This window comes from Piliocolobus tephrosceles, chromosome 6 (assembly GCF_002776525.5).
Source record: "Piliocolobus tephrosceles isolate RC106 chromosome 6, ASM277652v3, whole genome shotgun sequence".
NCBI classification, from domain to species: Eukaryota; Metazoa; Chordata; class Mammalia; order Primates; family Cercopithecidae; genus Piliocolobus; species Piliocolobus tephrosceles.
In genome coordinates this window covers 244,710-269,280 of record NC_045439.1, presented here as the reverse complement: position 1 = coordinate 269,280, position 24,571 = coordinate 244,710, and the positions used below count along the sequence as shown (strand labels likewise).

General features: G+C 55.8%; 2 protein-coding genes and 1 non-coding gene across 6 annotated transcripts in view; 2 read left to right on the top strand and 1 right to left on the bottom strand.

Annotated features, from left to right (window-relative positions):
- Positions 1-19,088, top strand: part of LOC113220425 (tectonin beta-propeller repeat-containing protein 2-like) — a 21,546-nt gene extending 2,458 nt beyond the window's left edge. Inside the window, exons 1-4 of one of the 4 annotated variants that reach the window (XR_004228979.1) lie at positions 10,158-11,568; positions 12,038-12,187; positions 12,576-12,846; positions 18,978-19,088. Coding sequence is in view for 2 of the 4 variants with exons in the window: in XM_026449491.2 (XP_026305276.1) it covers positions 11,286-11,568; positions 12,038-12,187; positions 12,576-12,730 (588 nt within the window). In the remaining 2 variants the exon portion in view is untranslated. Of the gene's footprint in view, positions 1-10,157; positions 11,569-12,037; positions 12,188-12,575; positions 13,418-15,399; positions 17,368-18,977 lie in introns of those variants that run through there. The other 3 variants (XR_003307291.2, XM_026449492.2, XM_026449491.2) reach the window with 3 other exon arrangements.
- On the top strand, positions 16,557-16,660 carry LOC111538402. The gene has a single exon (XR_002730325.1). It is a non-coding gene; the product is annotated as a U6 spliceosomal RNA (small nuclear RNA).
- On the bottom strand, positions 18,793-24,565 carry ANKRD9 (ankyrin repeat domain 9). The gene is made up of 3 exons (XM_023205662.2): positions 23,820-24,565; positions 23,648-23,722; positions 18,793-23,110 (listed from the first exon to the last, which is right to left on the bottom strand). Exon 3 carries the CDS (start codon positions 23,055-23,057, stop codon positions 22,104-22,106), a length of 954 nt encoding a protein of 317 aa, XP_023061430.1. The 5' UTR covers positions 23,058-23,110; positions 23,648-23,722; positions 23,820-24,565; the 3' UTR covers positions 18,793-22,103.
- Between the last annotated feature and the right edge of the window lie 6 nt (positions 24,566-24,571).

The window sequence follows — 24,571 nt, the reverse complement described above, 5'->3', positions numbered from 1 at the left end:
TGTTGCCCAGGCTAGAGTGCAGTGGTGCAATCTGGGCTCACAACAGCCTCTGCCCCTGGGTTCAAGCGATTTTCCTGCCTCAGCCTCCCAAGTAGCTGGGATTACAGGCATCTGACACCACGCCCAGCTAATTTTGTATTTTTAGTAGAAATGGGGTTTCACCATGTTGGTCAGGCTGCTCTCGAACTCCTGACCTCAGGTGATCCACCTGCCTTGGCCTCCCAAAGTGCTGGGATTACAGGCATTAGCTACTGCGCCCAGCCTGGACTTTTCCTTTTGTATTGTGGACTTGCTAAGCTGGCCTCCACTTTTCTTTTCTGTCCTGTTTCTATCTTTTTATGCTTTTATCCTACTTTCTAGAAGACGTTCTCAACCTTATTTCTCCAACCCTCTGTCAAATTATTTCCATGATCACATGTTTAATTTCCGAAAGCTCCTGTTGTTGTTTGATGGCTGTAGAGTCTTCTCTCATCTCCCTGAGGATGTTTTGGAAGTTTCTTCTCCCTGCCTGGTCTTTGTGTGTCCCAAGTTGTGTGTTTTCTGTCTAGTTCGCCTTTTCCATGGCAGAGGCTTTCTTCAGATGTTGGCAATCGCCTGGTTGGAAGAGTGAGGCCCAGCAAGGCTGACTGGAAGCCCTGAGCACACACATGGAGCCTGTGGGCCACGCAGGTCTCTGACGGCGATCTGGCTGGGCTGCTGGGCGGGAGGTCGTTGCTTTTAGCCTTCCAGGGCCCGCTGAGTCCTTGCCATGCATCCCCCACTTTCCGGCTTCCAAAATTGTATGGCTGCTTCCTCCCCTCATTCTCCCTGTCCTTTGGAGATTTGAACATTTTTTTCTTTGTGATGGAGTCTCACTCTGTCACCCAGGCTGGGTTCAGTGGCCCGATCTCAGCTCACTGTAGCCTCCGCCTCCTGAGTTCAAGCAATTCTCTGACTCAGCCTCCCGAGTAGCTGGGATTGCAGGTCCACACCACCATGCCCAGCTAATTTTTGTATCTTTGGTAGAGACAGGGTTTCGCCATGTTGGTCAGGCTGGTCTCAAACTCCTGACCTCAGGTGATCGTCTGCCGTGGCCTCCCAAAGTGCTGGGATTACAGGCGTGAGCCACTACGCCCGCCCCATTTTTCTTTCTTTAACCCGTTCCCTTTCATGGTAGTGGTGCTTGAGAAGGGAGTGAAAGGGTGAATGTGTGCTCATTGTTATCACTGTCCAGAAGCTTCTGGCTTCTTCGGAGCCCTGCAGGTGACTCTTGCACATACCCAGCACTGAGCACCACGGTGCAGCGCATCCCCTTCACCTCCATAGTTCTGGTATCATCAGTCTTCAGAGTATTGCTGCTATTTTCCTCTAACCCTCCAAACATCTTTCGGTGATATTTACGTGCTGGTGGGGCTACCTGTGACACCGTAAGTTGTTCCGTCAACACACCTGCGCTGCCTGCAGATGAAGTTATAAGACTTCCCCAACTGCCATCTAATGGTGTGGGACAGAACCAGCTCCCTTCGAGGGAAACTAAATTGTTTTTTGCCACTTCCTTTAATTTTTTCCATATTGTCTTTTTTCTTATACCTCCATTTAAACATCTATTGTTTTTGAACTCTCTTCTTCAACACTTGTTTCTAGGAACTATTACCCTGCTTCACTACACTGAATTCTAAGTCTTTTCTCTCATTGGAAGGCCGTGATACCTAGAAGTAGACCACAGGCTTCTAACGGGGTGCCCTGGGGCCGCTGTAATCCCAGCGTTTTGGGAGGCCAAGGCAGGAGGATCACTTAAGCCCAGGAGTTTGAGACTAGGGCAGCATAGTAAGACCCTGTCTCTACAAAAAAAAAAAAAAAAATTAATTAGCCAGGTGTGGTAGCATGCACCCATAGTCCCAGCTATTCAGGAAGCTAAGGTGGGAGGATTGCTTGAGCCCAAGAGGTCGAGGCTGTGGTGACCTGTGATCGCACCACTGCACTCTACCTTGGGCAACACAGCAAGACCCTGTCCCAAAAACAAAAAGCAAGCCTTCTTGCAGGAGCTGGATTTTGAACTTAAAAACAAACAAGCACATACGTTTGCCTGCTGTGCACACACACACACTGCCTCCCTCCCTTCCCGTCTCCTCTGTCAGCTTACCAAACTTTGTGTATTTTTTTTTTTTAGCATTTCCAAAGTATTTTAACTCTCAAATTTCTTATTTATTCCATCTTACAAGTTCTATCCTTCATTTCTTTTTCTTTTTTTTTTTTTTTTTTCGGAGACGGAGTCTCACTCTGTCACCCAGACTGGAGTGCAGTGGCACGATCTCCGCTCACTGCAACCTCAACCTCCTGAGTTCAAGCAATTCTTCTGCCTCAGCCTCTGGAGTAGCTGGGACTAAAGGCGTGTGCCACCATGCCTGGCTAGTTTTTATATTTTTTTAGTAGAGATGGGGTTTCACCATATTGGCCAGGCTGGTCTTGAACTTCTGACCTCGAGATCCACTGGCCTTTGGCCTCCCAAAGTGCTGGGATTACTGGTGTGAGCCACCGTACCCAGCCTGTTTTGCATTTTTATGAAGTTTTGAATATGAATAAGCCAAAATTTTAGACCACCTACTACTTTTTTTTTTGTTTTTTTAGTAGAGATTAGGTCTCGAGCTCCTGAGCTCAGGCAGTTCTCCTGCCTCAGCCTCCCATAGTGCTGGGATTACAGGTGTAAGCCACTGTGCCCAGCCTACTTTTTTTTTTTTTTTATTGAATTTTTTTGTTTTTTTTTTTTTTGAGACAGAGTTTCGCTCTATAGCCCAGGCTGGAGTGCAATGGCACAATCTCAGCTCACCACAACCTCTGCCTCCCAGGTTCAAGTGATTCTCCTGCCTCTGCCTGCTGAGTAGCCGCCATTACAGGCATGAGCCTCCACGCCCAGCTAATTTTCTATTTTTTTTAGTAGAGACGGGGTTTCTCCATATTGGTCAGGCTGGTCTTGAACTCCTGACCTCAAGTGATACGCCTGACTCAGCCTCCCAGAGTGCTGGGATTACAGACGTGAGCCACCACGCCCAGCCTCTTTTGCATTTTTATGAAGTTTTTAATATGAATAAGCCAAAATTTTAGACCCACTACTACTTTCTTTTGTTTTTTTAGTAGAGATTAGGTCTCAAGCTCCTGGGCTCAGGCAGTTCTCCTGCCTCAGCCTCCCATAGAGCTGGGATTGTAGGTGTAAGCCACTGTGCCCAGACTACTTTTTTTTTTTAATAGAATTTTTTCTTGTTTTTTTTGAGGGAGAGTTTCACTCTTGTTGCCCAGGCTGGAGTGCAATGGTGTGATCTCGGCTCACTGCAACCTCTGCCTCCTGGGTCCAAGCGATTCTTCTGCTTCAGTCTCCTGAGTAGCTGGGATTACAGGCGCCTGCCACCACACCCAGCTAATTCTGTACTTTTTTTAATAGAGACGGGGTTTCTCCATATTGGTCAGGCTGGTCTTGAACTCCGGACCTCAGGTGATCTGCCTGCCTCAGCCTCCCGAAGTGCTGGGATTACAGGCGTGAGCCACTGCGCCCGGCCTAATTGAAATTTTTATTGAATAATGGTCACTGCACTTGTATTTATAAGAAATCCTGAGTACCCTTTACCCAGTTCACCACAATGGTAACTGCGACACTATAGTACACTGTCACAACCAAGGCTCATCTACTTTTTCTTTTTTCCTAAATTGTGATAAAATATACATGAGGTTTACTGTTACTGACAGTACATTTGCAATGTTGTGCAACCGTTGTCACTATGCAGTTCCAGAACATTCTTTTTTTTTCTTCTTTTTTGAGATGGAGTTTTGCTGTTGTTGCCCAGGCTGGAGTACGGTGGCACAATCTGGGCTCACCGCAACCTCCACTTCCCAGGTTCAAGTGATTCTCCTGCCTCAGCCTCCCGAGACGCTAGGACTACAGGCACGCACCACCATGCCTGGCTAATTTTGTATTTTTAGTAGAGATGGAGTTTCACCATGTTGGCCGAGGCTGGTCTCAAACTCCTAACCTCAAGTGATCTGCCTGCCTCGGCCTCCCAAAGTGCTGGGATTACAGGCATGAGCCACCTCGCCCAGCCTAGTTGCAAAACATTCTTATCCCTCCAGAAAGCCCCTACCAACGTGAAGCCACTCCTCATTCCTCCTCCCTCCTCTTCTCTCCCAGCCTCTGGCAGCTGCTCACCTGATTTTTACCTGGTTTTTTCCTCTTCTGGATGTTTCATAGAAATGGAATCCTGGCTGGGCGCGGTGGTTCACACCTGTAATCCCAGTACTTTGGGAGACCGAGGCGGGTGGATCACAAGGTCAGGAGTTCAAGACCAGCCTGGCCAAGATGGTGAAACTCAGTCTGTCCTAAAAATACAAAAATTTGCTAGGCATGGTGGCAGGTGCCTGTAATCCCAGCTACTCGGGAGGCCGAGGCAGGAGAATCACTTGAACCTGAGAGGCGGAGGTTGCAGTGAACTGAGATCGTGCTGCTGCACTCCAGCCTGGGCAACAAGAGCGAAACTCTGTGTCAAAAAAAAAAAAAAAAAGGAATCCTACATACAGTGTGTGGCCCCAAGTGATGCGTGCTCTCTCTGACAGCCCCTGAGTGTGTCTGGGTTTTGTCTGTTTAAATGAGGGTTTATTTGGCCCCAGACTTCTGGTACAAACCAGAGGACAGCAAGCCACTGTTGCATGCAGCACAGCTAACAAACCAGCAGTGCCAGGCTCAGCCGGGAGTTCTTTTGCCTCCAAAGAAAGGCTCAGTAAGAATCTACACTAACTTGTGTGGAGGCACTTACATCAGTGCTTTCTGAAAAAAATAAGCAAAAACAAGAAAATCCAGGTGACAGTTACAAAAAAAAAAAACATACAGTGAGTTTATAAAATAAATACAGCAAAGGTGTGTTGAGGCCGCCAGTGAATCAGGTCACTGTGATGAAAGCCGCGCAGGAGGGCTGTCTGTGTGTTAACCCGACGTGGCGCCACCCTTGCTTACTGTGAGCAAACAGTGGAATTCCCCGCTCCCGAGATCCTGTGCTGCTTCCCGCTCCACTCTGAGACCGGGAGAGACCGGTTTTCTCCAGAGGAAGATGATAAAGTCATTTGCTTTGAGGTCCAGTGATTGCCATTGTTTCTGACCTAATAGAAAATCATCCTTCACTGATGCCCAGCCCTGCTGGTCTTGAAGCCCCTCACAGGCACCATGTCATGACACCCAGGGTGTGCCCAGAGCCCCATCAGGCAGGGCTAGGACCAGGCCTCTCCGTTACCAACCCAGAGAGCAGTCAGCAAAGCAACCCCCGAGTTTGCCAACTTTTCAAGCATTTGTTTTTTGCCTATTGAGACCTCGGGGTATCTTAGCAGAGACACATTCCCGAGTCACCCGCCCTCTGTGGCTCGGGATCATGATTGCCGTGACCACCCGGGGTGCTGAGCGCTGCCCCGGCCTGGGGTCTGCTCTGAAAAGGTCCAGACTCAAGCAGAGCAGCCCACCCCAGGGTCACTTTGCCAGTCCATCAGCAGGCACCAGGGGCTCCACCTCCAAAGCCTGTTCCATCGGCCTCTTAGGGCCTGCCTGTACCACCGCCTCCTGGCTTATTTGCACCAGCATCCGGAACAGGGTTCTTGTTCTACCTGCCCTTCCCTGCAGCTTGTCCTCACTGCAGCCAGAGGGGTCCTCTGACGACATGCGCTAGCTCACATCTCTCCTCTGTTTTTGTTGTTGTTGAGGTAGTTTCACTCTTATTGCCCAGGCTGGAGTGCAATGGCCTGATCTCAGCTCTCTGCAACCTCTGCCTTCCGGGTTCAAGCGATTCTCCTGTCTCAGCCTCCTGAGTTGCTGGAATTAACAGGCGCCTGCCACCACGCCCGACTAATTTTGTGTTTTTAGTAGAGATGGGGTTTCATCATATTGATCAGGCTGATCTCGAACTCCTGACCTCAGGTGATTGGCCCTCCTGGGCCTCCCAAAGTGCTGGGATTACAGGCGTGAGCCACCACGCTCGGCCCACATCTCTCCTCTTTTTTTTTACTTTTATTTTATTTATTATTACAGAGGGTCTTGCTCTGTTGCCTAAGCTAGAGTGCAATGGTGCGAATATGGCTTACTGCAGCCTCAAACTCCTGGGCTCAAGTAATCCTCCTGCCTCAGACTCCTAAGTAGCTAGGACTACAGGCACATGCCACCATGCCCAGATAATTTTTTAAATTTTGGTAGAGACAAGGTCTTGCTGTTGCCCAGGCTGATCGCAAACTCCTTGGCTCAAGCAGTCCTCCCTCCTTGGTCTTCCAAAGTGCTGGGATTACAGGTGTAAGACACTGTGCCCAGCCCCTTCCTCTTTTCACAGCCTTCTGGCAGCTTCCCACGTCACTCAGAATGAAATCACACTTTTGCCTCAGCCTGAAGCCTGTCATCAGCCCCAGTGGCCACTCTGGCCTCACCACTGCCTCCTTGTTGCAACCCTGAGCACTTGCCAGGGCTGCCAGGGCCCTTCCCCAGGTGTCAGCAGGACCACTGTCCCTTCCACTCCGGGTCAGAGTCAGGGTGTCCCTCTGGCCCTTCTCTCTGTTACGCAGCATGGCATTGGTTTGTCCGGGTTGTGGTCCACCCTCCCAGTAGGAGGCAGAAACAAGTGTTTTGTTTGCAGTTGAGGCTCCCCCAAAACCCAGCATGTGTGGGGGCTCATTCGTCGAACAGATGATCACATGCCTCCAGTGGGAGGGGTCCAGGAGACAGCTGGTGCGAGAGCTTGGGCCACGAGCTGTGCCAGTGGTGGGGGGTGTGGCGCACCACGGAAGCCATTCTAGGAAGTAATGGGTAAAGGCATGAGGCAAGATGATATACCCAGTAAGATGTGTCCAGAATGACTTGCTCTTCCTGTTTTAAAGAGCATCTACTGGTGTCCCGTGTGCTTTTCATCAGACTGTTTCTGCTCTGCTGCCCTGAGACCTGGCCTCCGTCCCTACCCCTTCCTGAAGCCTTCCTGGGCTGTCTGCAGGCCGGCCTCCCACCTAGAACGAGGGCCCTGCGAGGGAGTGCCAGTCCTCCTTTCCGGGAGAAGCCACTATGCCACGAGCTTCCATCATGTAAAGTCAGACCCAGACAGTGCAGGTCCCGGTGTCAGGAGTGTGGCAGCAGCCAGGGCCAGGGCTCACCTTCTGCTTCTTGGGACGGCCACTGGGCACACAGGTGCACTCAAATCGGGAAGCTCCATCATGCTGTACACTTAGGATTTGTATAGTTTTCAAATGTATATTGTCCTCCAGTAATACAAATTAGAGTTTTTCTTTTTATTGGATAAGAGCAGGTGAGGGGCTGGGGACACAGGATGTTTTCGAGGGAAGCAGGTGGCCGGGGTCCATCCTCCGCGCACCTCCTCAGCATTGGGCTGGGCTGGAGCTGGGCAGACGTGGCCGCCGGCAGGGAGCTCGCAGGCGGCACAGGGGCCCTTCCCAGAGGCCTGGCAGGCAGTGTGAGTGGGATTGTGAAGGGTGGGCAGCAGCCTGCCAGGTGAGCAAGGTGTGAGGGGGCATGTGTGCCAGGAAGGGACAATTGGCAAGGCCAGGGTGAGGCTGGGCCCTGCCTGCACTTCCCACCGTATTCTGTTCTAGAGGCTTCTAGTAAAGGCTGTTAATGGGCGGAGGCTCACGTCAGGGGGCAGAGCCCCGCGGGAGGTGAGAGAGCCAAGGGAGACTGGAAGTTTTATGTTCCAGAGACGTTGCAAGGTGATGGAAAGGGGTGGCCGTCCTCTGCCTGCTCACGAGCACTCCGCTTGCCACCGTGCTGCTTCCAGCGCCCGTCTTTCTCTGTCCGGAGACCCCCGGAGACTCCGCTTTGATCCTCGCTGTTCTTGCCCTTCCCCTGAAGTACAGTCGTCTCCTCTTTTCTCCGTCACTCCCATTGTCCCTGACTTACTATTCAAAAGCTAGCGGCTTCAGACCACAGCGCACCTTAGCTCTGGGGTAGCACTGCGGGCAGCGTGTGGTGGGGACCCGGCTCTGCTCTACCACCTCGGGGCTCTGGCCAGTGGGCTGAGTGGCGAGGCCCGGGCTGCTTTTCTGTCTCCTCCACCTGGCCTCCTGAGTGGGGAGGGCGGGAGCCTGGCGGGAGCCTCCCCTCCACACAGCCTGGTGGCCTCAGCCTAGGCCTCAGCTGGCAGGCTTCTTCCCCAGCTGCCCGGCCTCCCCACCCAGCCCTGCTTTGCAGAGTGATCGCAGGCCTCTCCCCTCCCTTCCCTGGAGCCCCTGCATCCCCCTGCAATGGGGGCTTAGCCTAGAGCAGCGCTCCCCCAAATCTGCGCCTCTGAACCCCAGGTCCATGGAATGGAAATGAGTGTGATTGTGATATATAGAAAGGGAGTTCTATAGCCCAGCAAGTTAAGCTAAGCTCAGAGGGAAGGCAGTGAATATAAATCTCAAACATCTGATCCCAGCACAGCCAGCAGTGAGGACCTGTGTGAGTGCTCTCCAGGTGTTCCCTGGGGACTCGGCCCTGGCTCCCCTGCCCTCCTGGACTGCATCCCACTGCATCCGCGCTGGCCGCCCCGCCCCAGCCTCCCTGCTGTCCATGTGGAGTGGGCAGGGGCTGCGGTGACCCTGTGGCACAGGCACGGATCCCTCGGATCTCACCGGCGCATCTGGGGTTCTGCGTGGAAAGTGGCTCAGGCTTCCAGTGCCACTCTGCTTTAAGCTGGCGACCACTGTCCAGGGTGGTGCCCAGCATTCTGGCCTCTGCAGTCCAACCCTTCCCTCTCTCCGCTCAGTGGCCCTGTGTCCTCCGGGCATCAACCCTAATGCCACCTCCTCGCCTGACCACCCACTGCCAGTTGCTCATTTTATTTTCTGGTGGTGCCTGCAATATCTGAACCTAGCCTGGTGTTGACGTCCAACTGCCTGCTCTGGTGCTACCTGAGAGCCCCGTCCAGCCCACTCACAACAGCTTCCACAGCCTGCGCCTGTAATTTGGGCGAATGTGTGGAGTGAGCGACCAAAGGGCTGAGGGAGCAGCGAAGGGAGCCCCTCGCTAGGACTGTGTTCTGTGTCTCTTAAAATAGCTCACTCGTGGCCGGGCGCGGTGGCTCACCTGTAATCCCAGCACCTTGGGAGGCCGAGGTGGGTGGATCACTTGAGGTCAGGAGTTCTAGATCAGCCTGGCCAACATGGCAAAACCCTGTCTCTACTAAAAACTACAAAAATTAGCCGGGCGTGGAGGTGGGCACCTGTAATCCCAGCTACTTGGGAGGCTGAGGCAGGAGAATCCCTTGAAACCAGGAGGCGGAGGTTGCAGTGAGCCAAGATCATGCCACTGCACTCTAGACAGAGTGAGACTCAAAAGAAACTAGCTCACTCGCCCCACTGGCAGGCTGAGACCTGCAGTCACTCCAGCTGCACCCTGAGTGAGCTCACACAAGAGAGAACTTTCTGGCCAGGCACGGTGGCTCGCGTCTGTAATCTCAGCACTTTGGGAGGCCAAGGCGAATGGCTCACTTGAACCCAGGAATTCAAGACCAGCCTGGGCAACATGGTGAAACCCAGTGTCTACAACAAAATACAAAAATTAGCCTGGTGTGGTGGTGTGTGCCTGTAGTCCCAGATACTTGGGAAGCTGAGATGGGAGGATCACTCGAGCCAGGGAGATGGAGGTTGCAGTGAGCCAGGATTGCGCCAGGGCCCTCCAGTCTGGGTGACAGAGCGAGACCCTGTCTTAAAAAAATTTTTTTTAAAGAGAACGTTCTGGCAGCCAGAGTCAGGTGGGGGCAGGAGGGAGGGGGTGGCCCTGTGCCTGTCAGTGTTTCAGCCATGGAGTTGCGACCAAGTCTGGACGTGTTTGGGATTTATATTCACTGCCATCCCTCAGCTTAGCTTAACTTGTTGGTCTGTGGAACCCCCTTTCTATACATCACACCCATTTCTATTCCATGGACCTGGGGTTCAGAGGCGCAGATTTGGGGAGCGCTGCTCTAGGCCAAGCCCCCATTCCAGGGGGATGCAGGGAGTCCAGGGAAGGGAGGGGAGAGGCCTGTGATCACCCCGCAAAATAGGGCTGGGTGGGGAGGCCGGGCAGCTGGGGAAGAAGCCTGCCACGCCTGGGAGGACCAGTTGGTCCTTAGAGAATCCAGCAGCAGCAAAGGCAGACACTGGCCCAGGCGGTGGTGACGTGCCCACAAGAGCGGCCACTGCCCCATCCTCCTCGCTGCCCTGTCTCTCCATCCTCCATGTCCTGATCCACTGGGACTGGCCCTGGGGCTGAGGCGTGAGACTTGGTGCCCACGGGAGGCATTTCGTACATGTGTTCACCAGCCCACAGTTAGGGGCCCCTGCCCAGAGCAGCCGGCGGGTGAGGATGCGGGCAGCCTGGAGAGGGCAGCTCGATCAGAGAGGCGCAGGTGGAGGGAGGTCCCACTGCTGAGGGCCCTGAGAGCGTCTGGACCCGGCAAGTATGTGACACGGGCACTATGACAGGAGCACTGCGCGGCCAGAGTGCGGCACAGGGCATCCAGTGTGACTGTATTCACGGCAGCCCTGAGCACAAAGCAAGGAGCAGGACATGTGTGGCGGCAGCAAGGGACCCGCCAGTTTCCACTGGGTGGCCCACTCAGGGTCCCATGGAGGCGGACCAGGAGGGCAGGGACCCAAGACCACAGATGTAGCAGGGAAGACTGTGGGTTCCAGAAAAGCAGGCAGCGCAGGCGGTGGAAGACAGCCAGCCCCTTGGGGCTCAGGTCACCCACCAGCACTGCTGGTCCCCCAGACAGTGCTGTGCTTGCCGGCACGGAGGCCTGGTCCAACCAAGGGGTGGGCAGCCCTGGGGCAAACTGGAGCCGCCAGTGGACAGCAAACAGGACCCTGGAGGGACGTCCTCCTGTCCTGTGAAGAGCAGACAAAGAACCGGAGGTGCTGAGCGTGGACAGAGGCTGCCCAAGGACCAGGGCAGGGTGGCAGTCTTGTGCCACGACCTGGGCAACAGGAACGTTGCCCGCCCGGCAGCACATTCGGGAGGACGGCTATGCCTAGAGGAAAGGGGCGTCAGCTGAGCCAGGATGGTGAGGGCGGCACAGGCAGGTGGCAGGGGCTCCTGGGCTGGCGTTACTGTTTCTCACAGTGCCCACCACAATCCTTCACAGCCAGGTCCGCCGTGCCTCTCCTCTCATTCCTCCACTCTCTGTTCACCTGGGCCGTCCCTGCCCTTCTTGGTCTCCTGCTGGAGTCCATGCTGGTATCCGCTGGGCTGTCCCTCAGTCTGGCCCACCTGACATTCTGGAGACAAGTGGCCGTCTCCCCTGTGAGACCTGCACCGGGGACAGGACATGGCCTCTCTGCCTCCTGCGGGGCCCACCCACCCTGGCTGCTGCATGCTGCCACTAACATGTCCCCAGTTCTGGAAGCCTCCTGTCCCTCCTCTTGTCACCCAACTCCTGCCTTCCCTGAAAGTCCCTTCCCGCTTCCAGCCCGCCGGGGTCAACTTGGTCAGCGTCCATTCCAGCCCCAACGACCAGATGCTGTGGGTGCTTGACAGCAGGTGGAACGTGCACGTGCGGACCGGGATCACCGAGGAGATGCCTGTGGGGACCGCCTGGGAGCACGTGCCAGGTAGGAGCCCGCAGACAGGGCCTGCGGTGCTGGCCAGCCGGGTCTGCCATCACTGGGGACTGCTGGGCACTCCCTCCAGGCTGCTGTCTGTGAGGCAGCCTGGTGCCCACCACACCGCAGCCTTTGTGCTGGGGCTGTGCTTTGCCGCTGCTTCCTGGACCGGGGGACAAGCCTCCAGTCATGTTCCTTGTTGGGGAAACCCAGGCCGTCCTGCTGGTGCTTTTGTGGGAGGGCGGTTTGCACACTGCCCAGGCTCTTCTGTCCTTTGACTTCTAGCTTTTGGTGACTTTGCTGGCCCTGCCAACTGGGCATCCTTTCCCTGAGCTCCTGCCCCAAGCCCAGCCCAGCATGGGCACTCCATCCCTGCAGGGACCCTGGTGGAGGAGTGCAGCATCACAAGATGGGCTGGGGAAGCAGTGGCCCATCCCGTCCACGGCAGGGGCTCAGGAGGGGCCCTGTCTGCCCACAGGGTTGCAGGCCTGCCAGCTGGCGCTGAGCACCAGGACCGTGTGGGCCCGCTGTCCAAACGGAGACCTCGCCCGGCGGTATGGCGTCACAGACAAGAACCCCGCCGGAGACTACTGGAAGAAAATTCCGGGCAGTGTGGCGTGTTTCACAGGCAGGTGCCAGGGGCCAGTGGGCTCAAGGCTGTTGTTCCCTTGGGGTTCCCAGGGCTCCTGTGGACCATGTCGGGGGGCTCTCAAAGAAGCTGCCCCCACTGGGCTCCGCTCTCCCAAAGCAAGAACTGAGGGCAAAGCAGGAGTGTGTCCCAAGGAGGGAAGGGGCTGGACACCTGGGCTCTGCCCGAGTCTCCTGGGCAAGGACAAGGTGCTGTTGACATGCACTTACAGCTGAGGGTACGAAGTTCACATGGAGATGGTGGCTTGTCCAGGGTCCCCCACCTAGAATGTGGCAAGCCCAGACCTGTGCCCAAGCTCCTAGTGCCATCTGTGCCCACCCACAGGCTGTGTGATTGACAAGTACGTGATTGGCTCTTGTCCCTGCAGTGACTGCGTCAGATGAGCTGTGGGCTGTGGGCCCGCCCGGCTACCTCCTCCGACGGCTGACAAAGACGTTCAGCCACTCGCATGGCACCCAGAAGAGCAGCCAGGCCGCCATGCCCCACCCCGAGGATCTGGAGGACGAGTGGGAGGTCATCTGAAGGAGCCCTGGCAGAGTCACGCGGAGGGGCCAGGCCTCCCTGGTGGCCACAGTGGCTTCGGTGTCACTTCCTGGTGGACGTGCTGCCTCGACACTTGTCCAGACACCTCTGGCCAGGTTGGACCCGCACACTTACTTTCATCTATGTTGGTTTCTGTCTCGTTCCAGAACCCACAGCCTCCACCCATGGCTGGCGCAATTGCTGCAGCAGTGGAGTTCAGGACAGTGGCGACTGCCCGGCTGCATGCACTCCGATTACCCGCGTGCTGCCGTCCTGGTCTCATCCACAGATAGCCCCAGCTTTTGTTGGTGGGAGTGGTCTCCGGAGGCCTCCCAGAGCCAAGGGCAGCCGGGCAGCTGGTTTGGCCCAGGGCCTCTTTCCACATGAGTAGCCCCAGGGCCAGATGGAGCCAAAGGTCAGCTCTCTGCAGCGCAGGATGTGCTCGGTGATGGCTTTGTCCCGTCACAGGGGGTGTCCCCCAGAGAGAAAGCTGCAGAGCACATTCCACGCCAGACGCTCTGGCCAGGAAGCCAAGGCCGGGCCTGAGAGGAGAGCGCTGGCCATGCCACACGCACATGCACACCACACCACACAACACACCTCACCTCACCTCACAACACACACCTCACCTCACCTCACCTCACCACACCACACAACACACCTCACCTCACAACACACAATACACCACACCACACCACACCTCACCTCACCACACAACACACACCACACAACACACCTCACCACACCACACCTCACAACACACCTCACCACATAACACACACCACACAACACACCTCACCACACAACACACCTCACCACACAACACACCTCACCACACAACACACCACACCACACCTCGCCACACCTCACAACACACACCACACAACACACCTCACCACACAACACACCTCACCTCACCTCACAACACACAACACACCTCACCTCACCACATAACACACACCACACAACACACCTCACCACACAACACGCCACACCACTCACCTCACAACACACACCACACCACACCGCACAACACACACACACCACACACACACATCTCACCACACCACACCTCACACCACAGAACACACCACACAACACACCACACCACATCACACACCTCACCTCACACTACACAACACACCACACACACCACACCACACCTCACACACACACACCACACACCTCACCACACCACACAATACACACACCACACCTCACCACACCACACTTCACCTCGCTGCCCACACACGACGCAGGCTACCCGCCTCCTGGAGAGCACACTTCAGCTGAAACAGTAAAGCCTGATGGGTGCAAATGGAACCTGGATGTGTGCATGTGTGTCCCAGGCAGGGACGGCACAGGAGGGTGCATGGGGCGTGGGGAGCTGAGCCAGGGTCGCTCACTTAGAAATGTCTTTGGAATGGTATTTAACTAATGCTGCTGGCAGACATCCTAAAACCAGATGCATCCTCAGAAGATGAGTCTACTAATTATTGCCTTTTTTGTTTGTTGTATTACAAACCTGCATAAAATACCTCATTTCAAATCAAATCGTACAAATTTAGAAGAGATATGTATTTTCCGAAAGTAGTGGAAGGCCTTTGTCCCTTCCCGGGTTTGTCCTGAGCCTGCACTGTCCTCGCCTGCAGCCTGGGAGGGACAGGCATCCCCACACAGGCTTGACTGGCAGGGCGGTCCCGGGACCTGCGGGCTGGCCCTGAGTGGCAGCCCATGCCTGCCGCAGAGTATGGGTTGACACTCGACAGGTTGAAATCAGTGCCTCTATGGATGGCTGCCCCTTCAGACAATGGGCAGTGCCCACCCCGCCCACTGGCATCTGCGTGGGAGGGTTAGGCCGCCCTACCACACATCCCGCCCCTCCCGGAGGCAGCTGCAGGACAGGACACCAGGCTAGCTGCTGTTTTTAGACTGCCTCTGGCCCAGGCCCAGTCCTCGGTGTCAGGGAGCCCCCAGGCCACAGGTGGAGGGTGATAAATTATGTTCCCTGACAGGACCCAGCCAGCTACGTAGGTGGAGGTTTTCCGTGTCCAAATGAGGTCAAGATGCCGAAATCCCAGATCTGACTTCACACTTCCCTGTTCTAGAACCTTTTGTAAAAGTTGGTGGCAGCAGAGGCAGCCCCAGGCCGGGCTGCACCTCTCTGTGTCTGTTGTGCCTTGCCCGGCGCCTCACGGATAGCAAAGCTCTCCTCACCCACGGGACTGTAGTGCAATTAAACCCGCGTCTAGGTGATGCTTTTAAACTTGTAGCTTCGTGCTTTGTACAGTTTTCTTTCTGGTTTTAATTTTTAGTTGTGCTTTGAGTCAGTGCAATAAACTAGACTTTTTCCAAACCTGATCAAGTGTACTGCCTGAGCTGTGAGAAGTGCCCTCAGCCAACACTCATGAGGGCAGTGCAAGGGAGAACCTGCCAGCCCAGCACCACCGCAGGCAGAGTGCGTCAGCAGACCTGTCCCGGCATGGCTGGTGTTGAAATACACACCGGTTTGCCCAAGTGGCTGTTACGGGGGAATGGCCACTCCAGAGCTGGCTGCCCCCCATGGTAGCCTCTGAGGAGGATGCTGCGGGGTGAGGTCCAGGGCTGCCTCCTCATGGAGCTGTGGGCAGGCATTGGAGGGGTTCAAGCCCCTGGTTCTGTATCTCCAGCCAGCAAACGAAACCATATCGCAGAAGTGCCCAGCTGGAAACCAGCACACGCAAAAGATGACGCCCGGAACAGCAGCAGCACACACCACGTACCCGGAAATGACCTCAGCCAGAAACCTCAGGCCATGTGAAGAGCGGCAAAGCTTCCAGAAGACATAAAAGGAAACTTGAATAAAGGAAGATCTGTTCCACATTCCTGGATGGAGGACTACACACATTATGGAAAGACCTCATTCTTTCCAAAGGGATTTATAGGTGTAGCTTGATTTCACTTCCAGTCCCCACTGGGATTGTTTTGTTGGGGCAGGCAGGGAGGAATAATGTTAGTGCCCACAAATGCCCATGACTGTGGCCAATGTGCTGCTCACCAGAGCCCAGCAAGGTGAAGTCTCATTAGCCCCTTGAGAATCAGAGAGGTTAGGTAGCTTGCTCAAGCTCACCCAGCACTGAGACTGGAAGCCAGCTGCTCTGTAGAACTGCAGACCCTGTGCTGTTTGATGCCTCCTCACTGTTCCCTGTCACTCCTGGGAAGAAGAAACGGGTGAGAACTGCTAAGTGATGACAGGTGGAATTGCAGCAGGGGCCAGACCCTCGGAGGGCCAGGCAGCAGCCTAGCGAGGCCCACAGGGAGGAAGCAGAATGGAGGGGGCATCTCAGATGCGTTTAAGGAGCGGCGGGGGGTGGGGGAGGTGTCACAACTAATGTGGCCACTGCTTCATTCTCTGGGCAAAATAATATTAAATGGGTTAAAGAATCTAAAACTAGTGGGGAAACTGATTTCTGGATGGCAAAGGCTTTCTAAACTCAAAAGTGATGGGACAAGCCACAGAGGAAAATAAGTACGTAGATTTGATTTCTCCAAAATGTAGAAATGCTGCTGGACACAGTGACATGCACTTGTAGTCCCAGCTACTTGGGAGGCCAAGGCAGGAGGACTGCTTGAGCCCAGGAGTTTGAGACTGCAATAAACTGTGATCACACCACTGTACTGCAGCCTTGGCGACAGAGCAAGACCTTATTTCTCAAAAATAAGTAAGCAGAAGGAAATAAATGTAAAAATGCTGCAAATTAAAAACCTCAAAGAAGGGGAATAATTGCAACAAATGGGAATTGATGTTGAATATTTACCTTAAAAACTTATACAAACAATACGAGGAGTGCGCCCTTCGCCAGCACGTATACAAAAATCGTAATGATACAGAGGTTAGCGTGGCCCCTGCGTAAGGATGATTCGCAAATTTGTGAAGCGTTCCATAAATATATTTATTAACTAAAAACCAATAGGAGGAGCACTTCAAGTCCAGTGTAAGAGCCCTTCACGAAAGCAGAAGGAACACTGGTCCGAACCCCCAGCACCCCAGAAGGAGAGGTGAGATGGGAGCAGCCTGGGAGCCCCCCATTGGCGCCGTCCTGCTGGGAAAGCCAGTCCGTATGTAGGCTTTGCATCTTGCCACCTCCACTTCTGTCCTCAAGAACAAGTCCTAAGTCAAGGAAAACAGTACAGCCTGTTTATAATTAGGAAGCACTTAAAACAGCCTGGCATTTGGGAACAGCCATGTTAACGGGAGCAAATTCCCCTCATGAAATAGCCTGCAGCTGTTAAGAAGCACGTGTGTGCAGGAAGCGGCCATGCAGGACCTCACCGCGCCAGCGTGCAGTTCCTGGGCCTGGTCATGAAAACGTGGTTCTGTAGGAAATCAGAGGGAGAAAGGGAGAGAAGGGGGAGGGAGACAACCCAAACATTGGAGGGTATTTGTTGTAAGCTTCAAACTTTCGGCAGGTTTGAAATGTTTCATAACTCCAGGGAGGAGAAGGAGGGGCGAAAAGAAACAAGTTCTCTACTTGTGATGAGCAGCTGGTCACAGTGGTTGCCTGAAGTATATGCCTTTTTGTATCCTTTGAATTTCCAGCCATGTAAATATATTATTTATTCCAAAAATAAATCAGAATTTACATTTTAAAAATTCAGTTGTCTCTAACTACTCTTTGTTATCAAGGCCGGTTGAGTCAAATATCACAAAATAGACACCAATGACTTCTTAAAAATCATATTTATGGCCGGGTGTAGTGGCTCACGCCTGTAATCCTAGCACTTTGGGAGGCCGAGGTGGGCGAGGTTAGGAGATTGAGACCATTCTGGCTAGGGCGGCAGGCACCTGTAGTCCCAGCTACTTGGGAGGCTGAGGCAGGAGAATGGCGTGAACCCTGGAGGCGGAGCTCGCAGTGAGCCGAGATCACGCCACTGCACTCCAGCCTGGGCGACTGAGCGAGACTCCGTCTCAAAAAAAAAAATCATATTTACAAAGTACAGTGGGGGAAATGCTTATACTATAGTAAGTTTAAAAAATACTAAATTGTATAACTGATCTGGTTTCATATATATATATAAATATGCACAGAAAAAAATGTAATATATATGTGCATAGAAAAAACCTGGAAGAAACATACCCCAGAATGCTAGCAGTGCTTGTATGCGTGCAGATGACACAGTCAGTTGGCGCCTTTACTTGTACCGTGAGTGCCTAGGGGCCCCACCTCCAGGAACCATGTGGGGTGGTGGGGCGCTTGAGACAGTGTTTCCCTGGCAGGGCTCTGCCACACCGTGGCCTGGACCTCTCAATCCCCAGTGTCCCACAGTGAGCACGAATTTTATAAGCAGAAAGAAATTACTTTCAAGAACCAGGCACGGTGGCTCATACCTGTAACCCCAGCCCTTTGGGAGGCTGAGGTGGGCGGATCACAAGGTAAGGAGTTTGAGACCTGCCTGGCCAACATGCTGAAACCAAGCCTCTGCTAAAACAAAAATTAGCCGGGCGTGGTGGCAGGCACCTGTAATCCCAGCTACTCGGGAGGCTGAGGCAAAAGAATCACTTGAACCTGGGAGGCAGAGGTTGCAGTGAGCTGAGACCACACCATTGCACTCCCAGCCTGGATGAGAGAGAAACTACATCTCAAAAATTAAATAAATAAATAAATACATAAACTTTTAAGAATTACCAATAGAAATCTGTCTTTCCCTCCATCTTTTTTTGTTTGTTTCTTTTTTGAGACAGAGTGTTGCTCTGTCGCCCAGGCTGGAGTGCAATGGCACAATCTTGGCTCACTGCAACCTCCGCCTCCTGGGTTCAAGCAATTCTCCTGCCTCAGCCTCCTGAGTAGCTAGGAGTACAGGTGCGTGCCACCATGCCTGGCTAATTTTTGTATTTTTAGTAGAGATGAGTTTTCACCATGTTGGTTAGGCTGGTCTCAAACTCCTGACCTCGTGATCCACCCGCCTTGGCCTCCCAAAGTGCTGGAATTACAGGCGTGAGCCACTGTGCCCGGCCTTTCCCTCCATCTTGATTGCAGTGGTGATTACACACATGTAGACATTCATCAGAACTCATCAAAGTATACACTTAAGTCTGTGCATTTTATTACATGTAAGTAACACCTCAATCTGAAAAGTATCAGGGCAAAACCACAAACTGCAGAGGGGCAGGGCTCCTCCAGCAGTTACTTACTTCCCTTGAAACAGAAGCTCAAACATGGAGTAGTCTTCTGTGACTAAACTTCTTTTCCCTCCTCCTAACTTCCAGGAAGATCCTTGTTGTGAATAGGATTTGAGGTAACTTAGGAAACTGCTCTCAATGCGGAATTTTAAAGTTGGTGAAGAAGTCGACAGAAGGGGAAGTCACAGTAGGAAAATCAAGGTACTATCGGGATGAAGTCAGCACGCAGAACAAGCCCAGCAAGGCCCAGGCACCCGAAGGCCTTGGTCCCTGCCCACCTTGCCCAGGCCAGCCAGACAACACGGACTGCCCCAGAAGGTCCCCTCAGGGAGATGGGGGTGGTCTCTCACTGCTGGATGTTGATGAGCCCAGGAGGGCTAAGCCTTCACTATCCTCCCTAACAGACATTTGGGGTGCAGAGATGCTGATCCCTGAATACAGTTGGGATTCAGGGTCCTTGGGAACATTGGGCACCTGGTGGGTGGGTGCAGGGGCAGGACTGGCTGCAGCCATGTTTCCCTTAGAAACAGACTGGTGGAATTAACGAACTAAATAAATGAACCAAGGTGCGTTGCCCCCGCGAAAAAGTGAGTTTTGTTCTGCGTGGAATGACTGCCTTTGGGAAGCCACCAAGGCCACCTGCCAACAGGCAAAAGCTGTGCTGCTGTCTCCCTGGCTGCCTCCGGCCCTCCCAGTCCTGCAAGCTCATGGCCAGGACGATAAGGATGACGGGGGTAACACCATGGTCCTCGCTGCCCTTCCTGGGGCAGGAGGGCCCAGAAGGCTGATAAGCCAAACCCAGGGCCGCCCTCGGCTGCTTATCTGCCCAGCACCTTTCCTCTAGGTCCTCTCCTCCCACCAGTGTGGGGGTCGGGGAGGGGGTTGCCGGGGGGGGGGGGTTGCAGGGGGAGGTTCCTGAGCCACACATCCCTGCAGACTCAGTGGGAGTAGCTGTACCAGGAATCAGGCACCATTCTGCCATAAGGCTGCGTGAGAGCAACTGGCCAGCTTCCTCTGACTTCCCTGTCCCCTCACCCAAATGGATGACATCAGGAGCTAATGGCCCAGGCTGCCCTCCTGCTGCAGTGGCCATAATTCTTGCGGCAGGCTCACCCTGCACTCCGCGGGCCAGCCTGGGTGCCTCATCCTGGTCACCTGGCAAGGGGTTTCATGGGGCCCACTCTCCGTGCCCACAAGCCTGTGTCCTGCCTGGCCAGGCAAGGAGTCCCGGGGACAGGCAGCTGCCTCACCCCTGCATGACCCCCCAGCCCAGGGGACTCAACGGTGCTGTCATCAAAGGGGCAGCTGTAGGTCTAGGGGGCACATGGAGGGGACTAGCTCTGGGCCTCTGGCATTGTGGGGCTGACCTATGGAGAACAGAGCTGGAGCTGGGAGGACATGAAGTCTGCATGTCTACAGCCCCAGCAAGGAGCCCAGGCTTTCTAGGCAGAAGCTGTTGGGGCATCAGGGCCCCATGCGCTCCCCAGGCCCAGCCCCTAAGAACCACGGCAGCTGCACCACGCCACTGTCTCCACTTCCATATCCTCCAAAGAGGTACCTCCCCCCTCCTATGGCATCTCCGATCTGAGGACCTGCCACCTCCCAGGGGACCAGAGGCCCTGATGCCCCAAGTCTTGGGCTTGGAAAGATGTTAATATCCACTGCCCCAAGTGCCAAGGCTCAGAAGCACTGGTCCAGGACACACAGCAGCAGGGAAGTGGAGCCCTCACTCCAGCCTACAGTCTGGGCTCCATCACTATGCTCCCTCTCTATCCTTCCCTCTCCACAACCAGGGCTGTGTGCCCACCTAACACACCACACACTTCCCAGAAACAGAAGTCACATCCTTTTCAGGGCTGGCAGGGTGGCTGAAGACGGCCCAAAACCTCCTGAATGAAAAAACGTTGATGGGGAGACTGAGGGCCAAGGTACAGGCTTACCCAAGGTCACCCCCAGAGTGGCGGATCCAGGACTCCAGGCAAGATCTTCCTACTGTCCAGGCCTCTCCGCACCCTCTCTTGTGTGGCCCACGACCCTGGACTCTTCCACGCCCAGGTGTGCTCCCCACAGGCACGCTGGGGGCAGGGCAGGCAGCAGGTGCCCCCCGCCAGGATGGTGGCTCTTCCTTCGGCAGACCTTCAGCCCTCTGCTCCTGGCAGGACATTGTGGCCCTCCTGCCCACGTTGGTGCGGGTTGAATTTCACGGCCCAGCAGAATTCCCGGGCAGGGCAGCCTGGCCATCCTCCCTGGTCTCGGCTCTGAGGGCGTAGACCCAGCCTCTCAGCCTGGAGTCGTGGTGAATTCATGAACAAGCCTCCATTTCCAGAACCTTCCTGAAGAAAATAGCTCTCCAGGCTGGGGCAAGAAGCCTGTCCCTACCGTGATAGAACCACCCCTCAATAACCCCAGACACCACCTAGTACCCACTGGGGGCCACCCAGGGAGCCCACCCAGCCCACTCTGGGCTTGGACAGAGAGCAGGCCTGGAGGAAGGTACATCTAACTCCACTGACCGACATGCAGCTGGAGCCAGGGCCTGCTGCCACCGCAGAGGTGAGAAGCAGAAGCAGCAAGACTTGGTGCCCATTAGTCGTGGGGGAAGAGCAAAAGAGGGCGAAAGGGACAAATTCAGGCCTGGGTGGGCTGCCTGTCAGGGGAGTGATATCCAAGGAGGAGCTGGTGGTCAGTGAGGGGTGGTGGATACCAGGTACAACTTGGTCATGCCTCAACACCAACCACCACAGGCCTACCAGCCCCGTGTGCCCTCCCTGGCCCGGAGTCCACAGGGTGCAAAAGGCTGATCGCACAGGACCTTCCGCGAGAATCCTACGCTGCAGAGCTCGTTCTATTGGTTTCCAAGCCTTTTGACACGCTGTCCTGCTGCTTGGACATGCCAGTCTCCACCCCTGCACCTACCCAGCTCCTGCGGCACTCAGCTGTCACCCGCTCTGGGACACACACCTGTCCAAGGCTCTAGATCAAGGTGGGAGGCTGCTCCTCACTCCTTTCCGGGGATGGACAGCAAGCTGAAGGCCCGAGCCCAGCTGCACCCAGAAAACCTGCCACTTGGAACTCACCTGACCGTCCAAGCCCAGCCCCCAATGCATGCGACAGATGAGTCAGAGATTGTGCTGTACAGAGATCAATATATATAAAGTGCCGGGTACAACGCTCTGAAAAATAGTTTTGTCCCAAAATCCAGCGCGTAGGATGCTAGCCCTTGCCCGTGAGGTCCAACGGTTGCAGGAATGGGGGCAGCGGCAGCTCGTCCAGGGCCTCGGGGAAGCGGCCTGGAGAGATGGCGGTGACCAGCACCTGCATGGCGCGCGCGAAGAGCGAGGGCGGCGCCAGGCCCGCCAGCCACTGGAACTTGTCCTCACCCAGCAGCCGCTGCCAGCGCGGCCGGTCGCCCAGCAGCTCCTGGCGGGCCGAGCCGGCGGCGCCCACTGGGGTGTACAGCGCCAGGAGATCCAAGAGCAGCAGGCGGCGCTGGCGCGGCTCCCCTGCAGCTGAGGCCGGGGCTCCGGCGGCGGAGGGAGTGGCCCCGGCGTCGCGGCCCAGCTGGCGCAGCAGCAGCTCGAGAGGCGTGAGGCCGCCGCCGTCGCGCAGGCCGGGCGAGGCGCCGTGGCCCAGCAGCAGAAAGAGACACTCGGGGCGCGCCAGCTCGCAGGCCACGTGCACCGACGTGCCACCGCCTTCCACGCGGCTGCAGCCACGCCGGTCCAACACACGCGCCCGCTCCTCCGCCGGGAAGTCGCGCAAGGTGCGCAGGATGCGGCGCAGAATGCCCACGCGGTTGTAGCGCACTGCCAGCGCCACGTGCGGCCCGGGAGCCGCGCAGCAGCGGAAGCCGGCGCTGGGCGGTGCTAGCGCGCGCCGCGGGAACGTGGCCAGCAGGTAATGCGCGTACGCTTGGTGGTCGTGCACGAGCGCGTAGAGCAGTGCCTCAGAAGGCGAGTAGGCGGCGGCGCGCCCGCGCTCGTCCCAGTGGAAGGCCTCACTGGCGCGCATGTCCTCCAGCAGCCACACGGGTAGCAAGTCGCGCACCGCCTGGTAGAAGGCGAACGACGACTTGCGGCACTGCTTCTGCGCCCGCGAGCGCGCCGCGCCCGGGCCTTCAGGCCCGCCGTCCGCGCCACCCCCAGGCCGCCGCGCGTCCCACGGCATGCTGGCGGCGGGGCGCTCCTGGGCCTCAAGGCATGGATCCCGCGAAGGCACACCTGCGGGGAAAGGAAGGGGCCACGGTGAGGCGCGGGGAAACTGGGGAGGCCCAGGGACTCCCCTCTGCCCCTCACACAGCCCCTCCGGTCCTGGCCCACCAGGCCCTCATACCTCCCTCCAGCCTTGGCCAGGCCCTTCCAGTCACCCCACAGCTCCATCTCTCCCACGCCCAGAACCCCCGCCTCCATCCTTGATCTAGTTGTACCTGTTCTCCCTCCTTGAAACTGACTTGCTGTCTGGCACCTCTGCTGGAAATGCCCTTGCTGCCCGTGCCCTCAAATCCCTCCCCTCTCCAACCCAGGCACCCACTGGAAAAGCTTCTGTTCCCACCTAAGCCAGGTTCATACAACCCCAAACAAAGAAAAGGCCAGGGAGGGGATGAGAAAGCTTGCGCCCACATCTCAAGATAAGGCAAATCCACTCTCCAGCCCAAGCGCAACTCTGAACCTGACCCTGACCTCCGACCCCAGAACACTTGGAGGCCCCTGGAGCCTCTTCCTGGGCTGTTCAGAGGCATGATCTAGACTCAGACCTACCTGGTTCCTGCACCGCGATCACCTAGTTCCGGGGATGTGGGTCTATCACTGTCCCTGGCCGAGCCTCAGCTTCATCTGTAAGAAAGGGGAGGGGTGGACGACGGCTGTGCGGGCGGGGTGAGCCTGGGGCGTGGCACCAGCCCTCTATCCAAACATGTTTGCTTACACTTACAGGTTAGCACCCCTAGCTCCTGGGAGGAGACAGGAGGCTGAAAACAACTTGGAGACCGGTGTGCACCGCACCGCATAGTCTGCCATCCTCTTCAGGTCTCATACCTCTCTTGATCTCCCCAACTACTAGATGAAGCGGGTACTGCCATCCCACTTTCCAGCAGGGCACAAGCTTCTCCAAGGTCAGCAAGCCACGGCAGAGCCAGGCCTAGAACTCAGGTCTCCTGTGTCTCAGTTTGGGCTCATTCCAGAATTGGTGGGGACTCCCAACCCACAGGGAATCGAGCTTGAGCCCTGACCCTGCCTTCTGAGTCCCCAGCCCCGACCTGAGCATAGGCGTCTGACCTCTGGCTCCGTCCCAAGCTCCCTACTGCCTTCTTTCAAGGGTAAGCCCTTGGTCACAAGGGGCCTGGGACAGAGGCAGGCCGCGTCCACACACACTGGGTCACTATCACTGGCAGTAACTGAGTTAGAGAGCCGCACGGTGAGGGTGGGCTGCGGCCCGTGGGCAACCCCGTGACTGGAGCCCCTTCCCCAAGCCTGGGCCTCCGGGCCCCAGGTATGCCCTGTGCCGGCACGCGTGGGGCGCCGGGTGGGTTACGTAAAGTTCGGCCTCCCCACGTCACCGGGCAGAGTCACGGCCGCGGCTCGTGAATAGGGGGGTTGGGCCATCGAAGGCAGCGCCGCGCCCGGGGCCGCCCGCCACCTCCTCCTACCCGTCCCCTCCCGGCCGGCACGGCCAGACGTCGGGCG

Bases quoted from the DNA above. Each gene is read 5' to 3' on its own strand.
- ANKRD9 (XM_023205662.2), bottom strand. From the start codon at position 23,057: ATGCCGTGGGACGCGCGGCGGCCTGGGGGTGGCGCGGACGGCGGGCCT.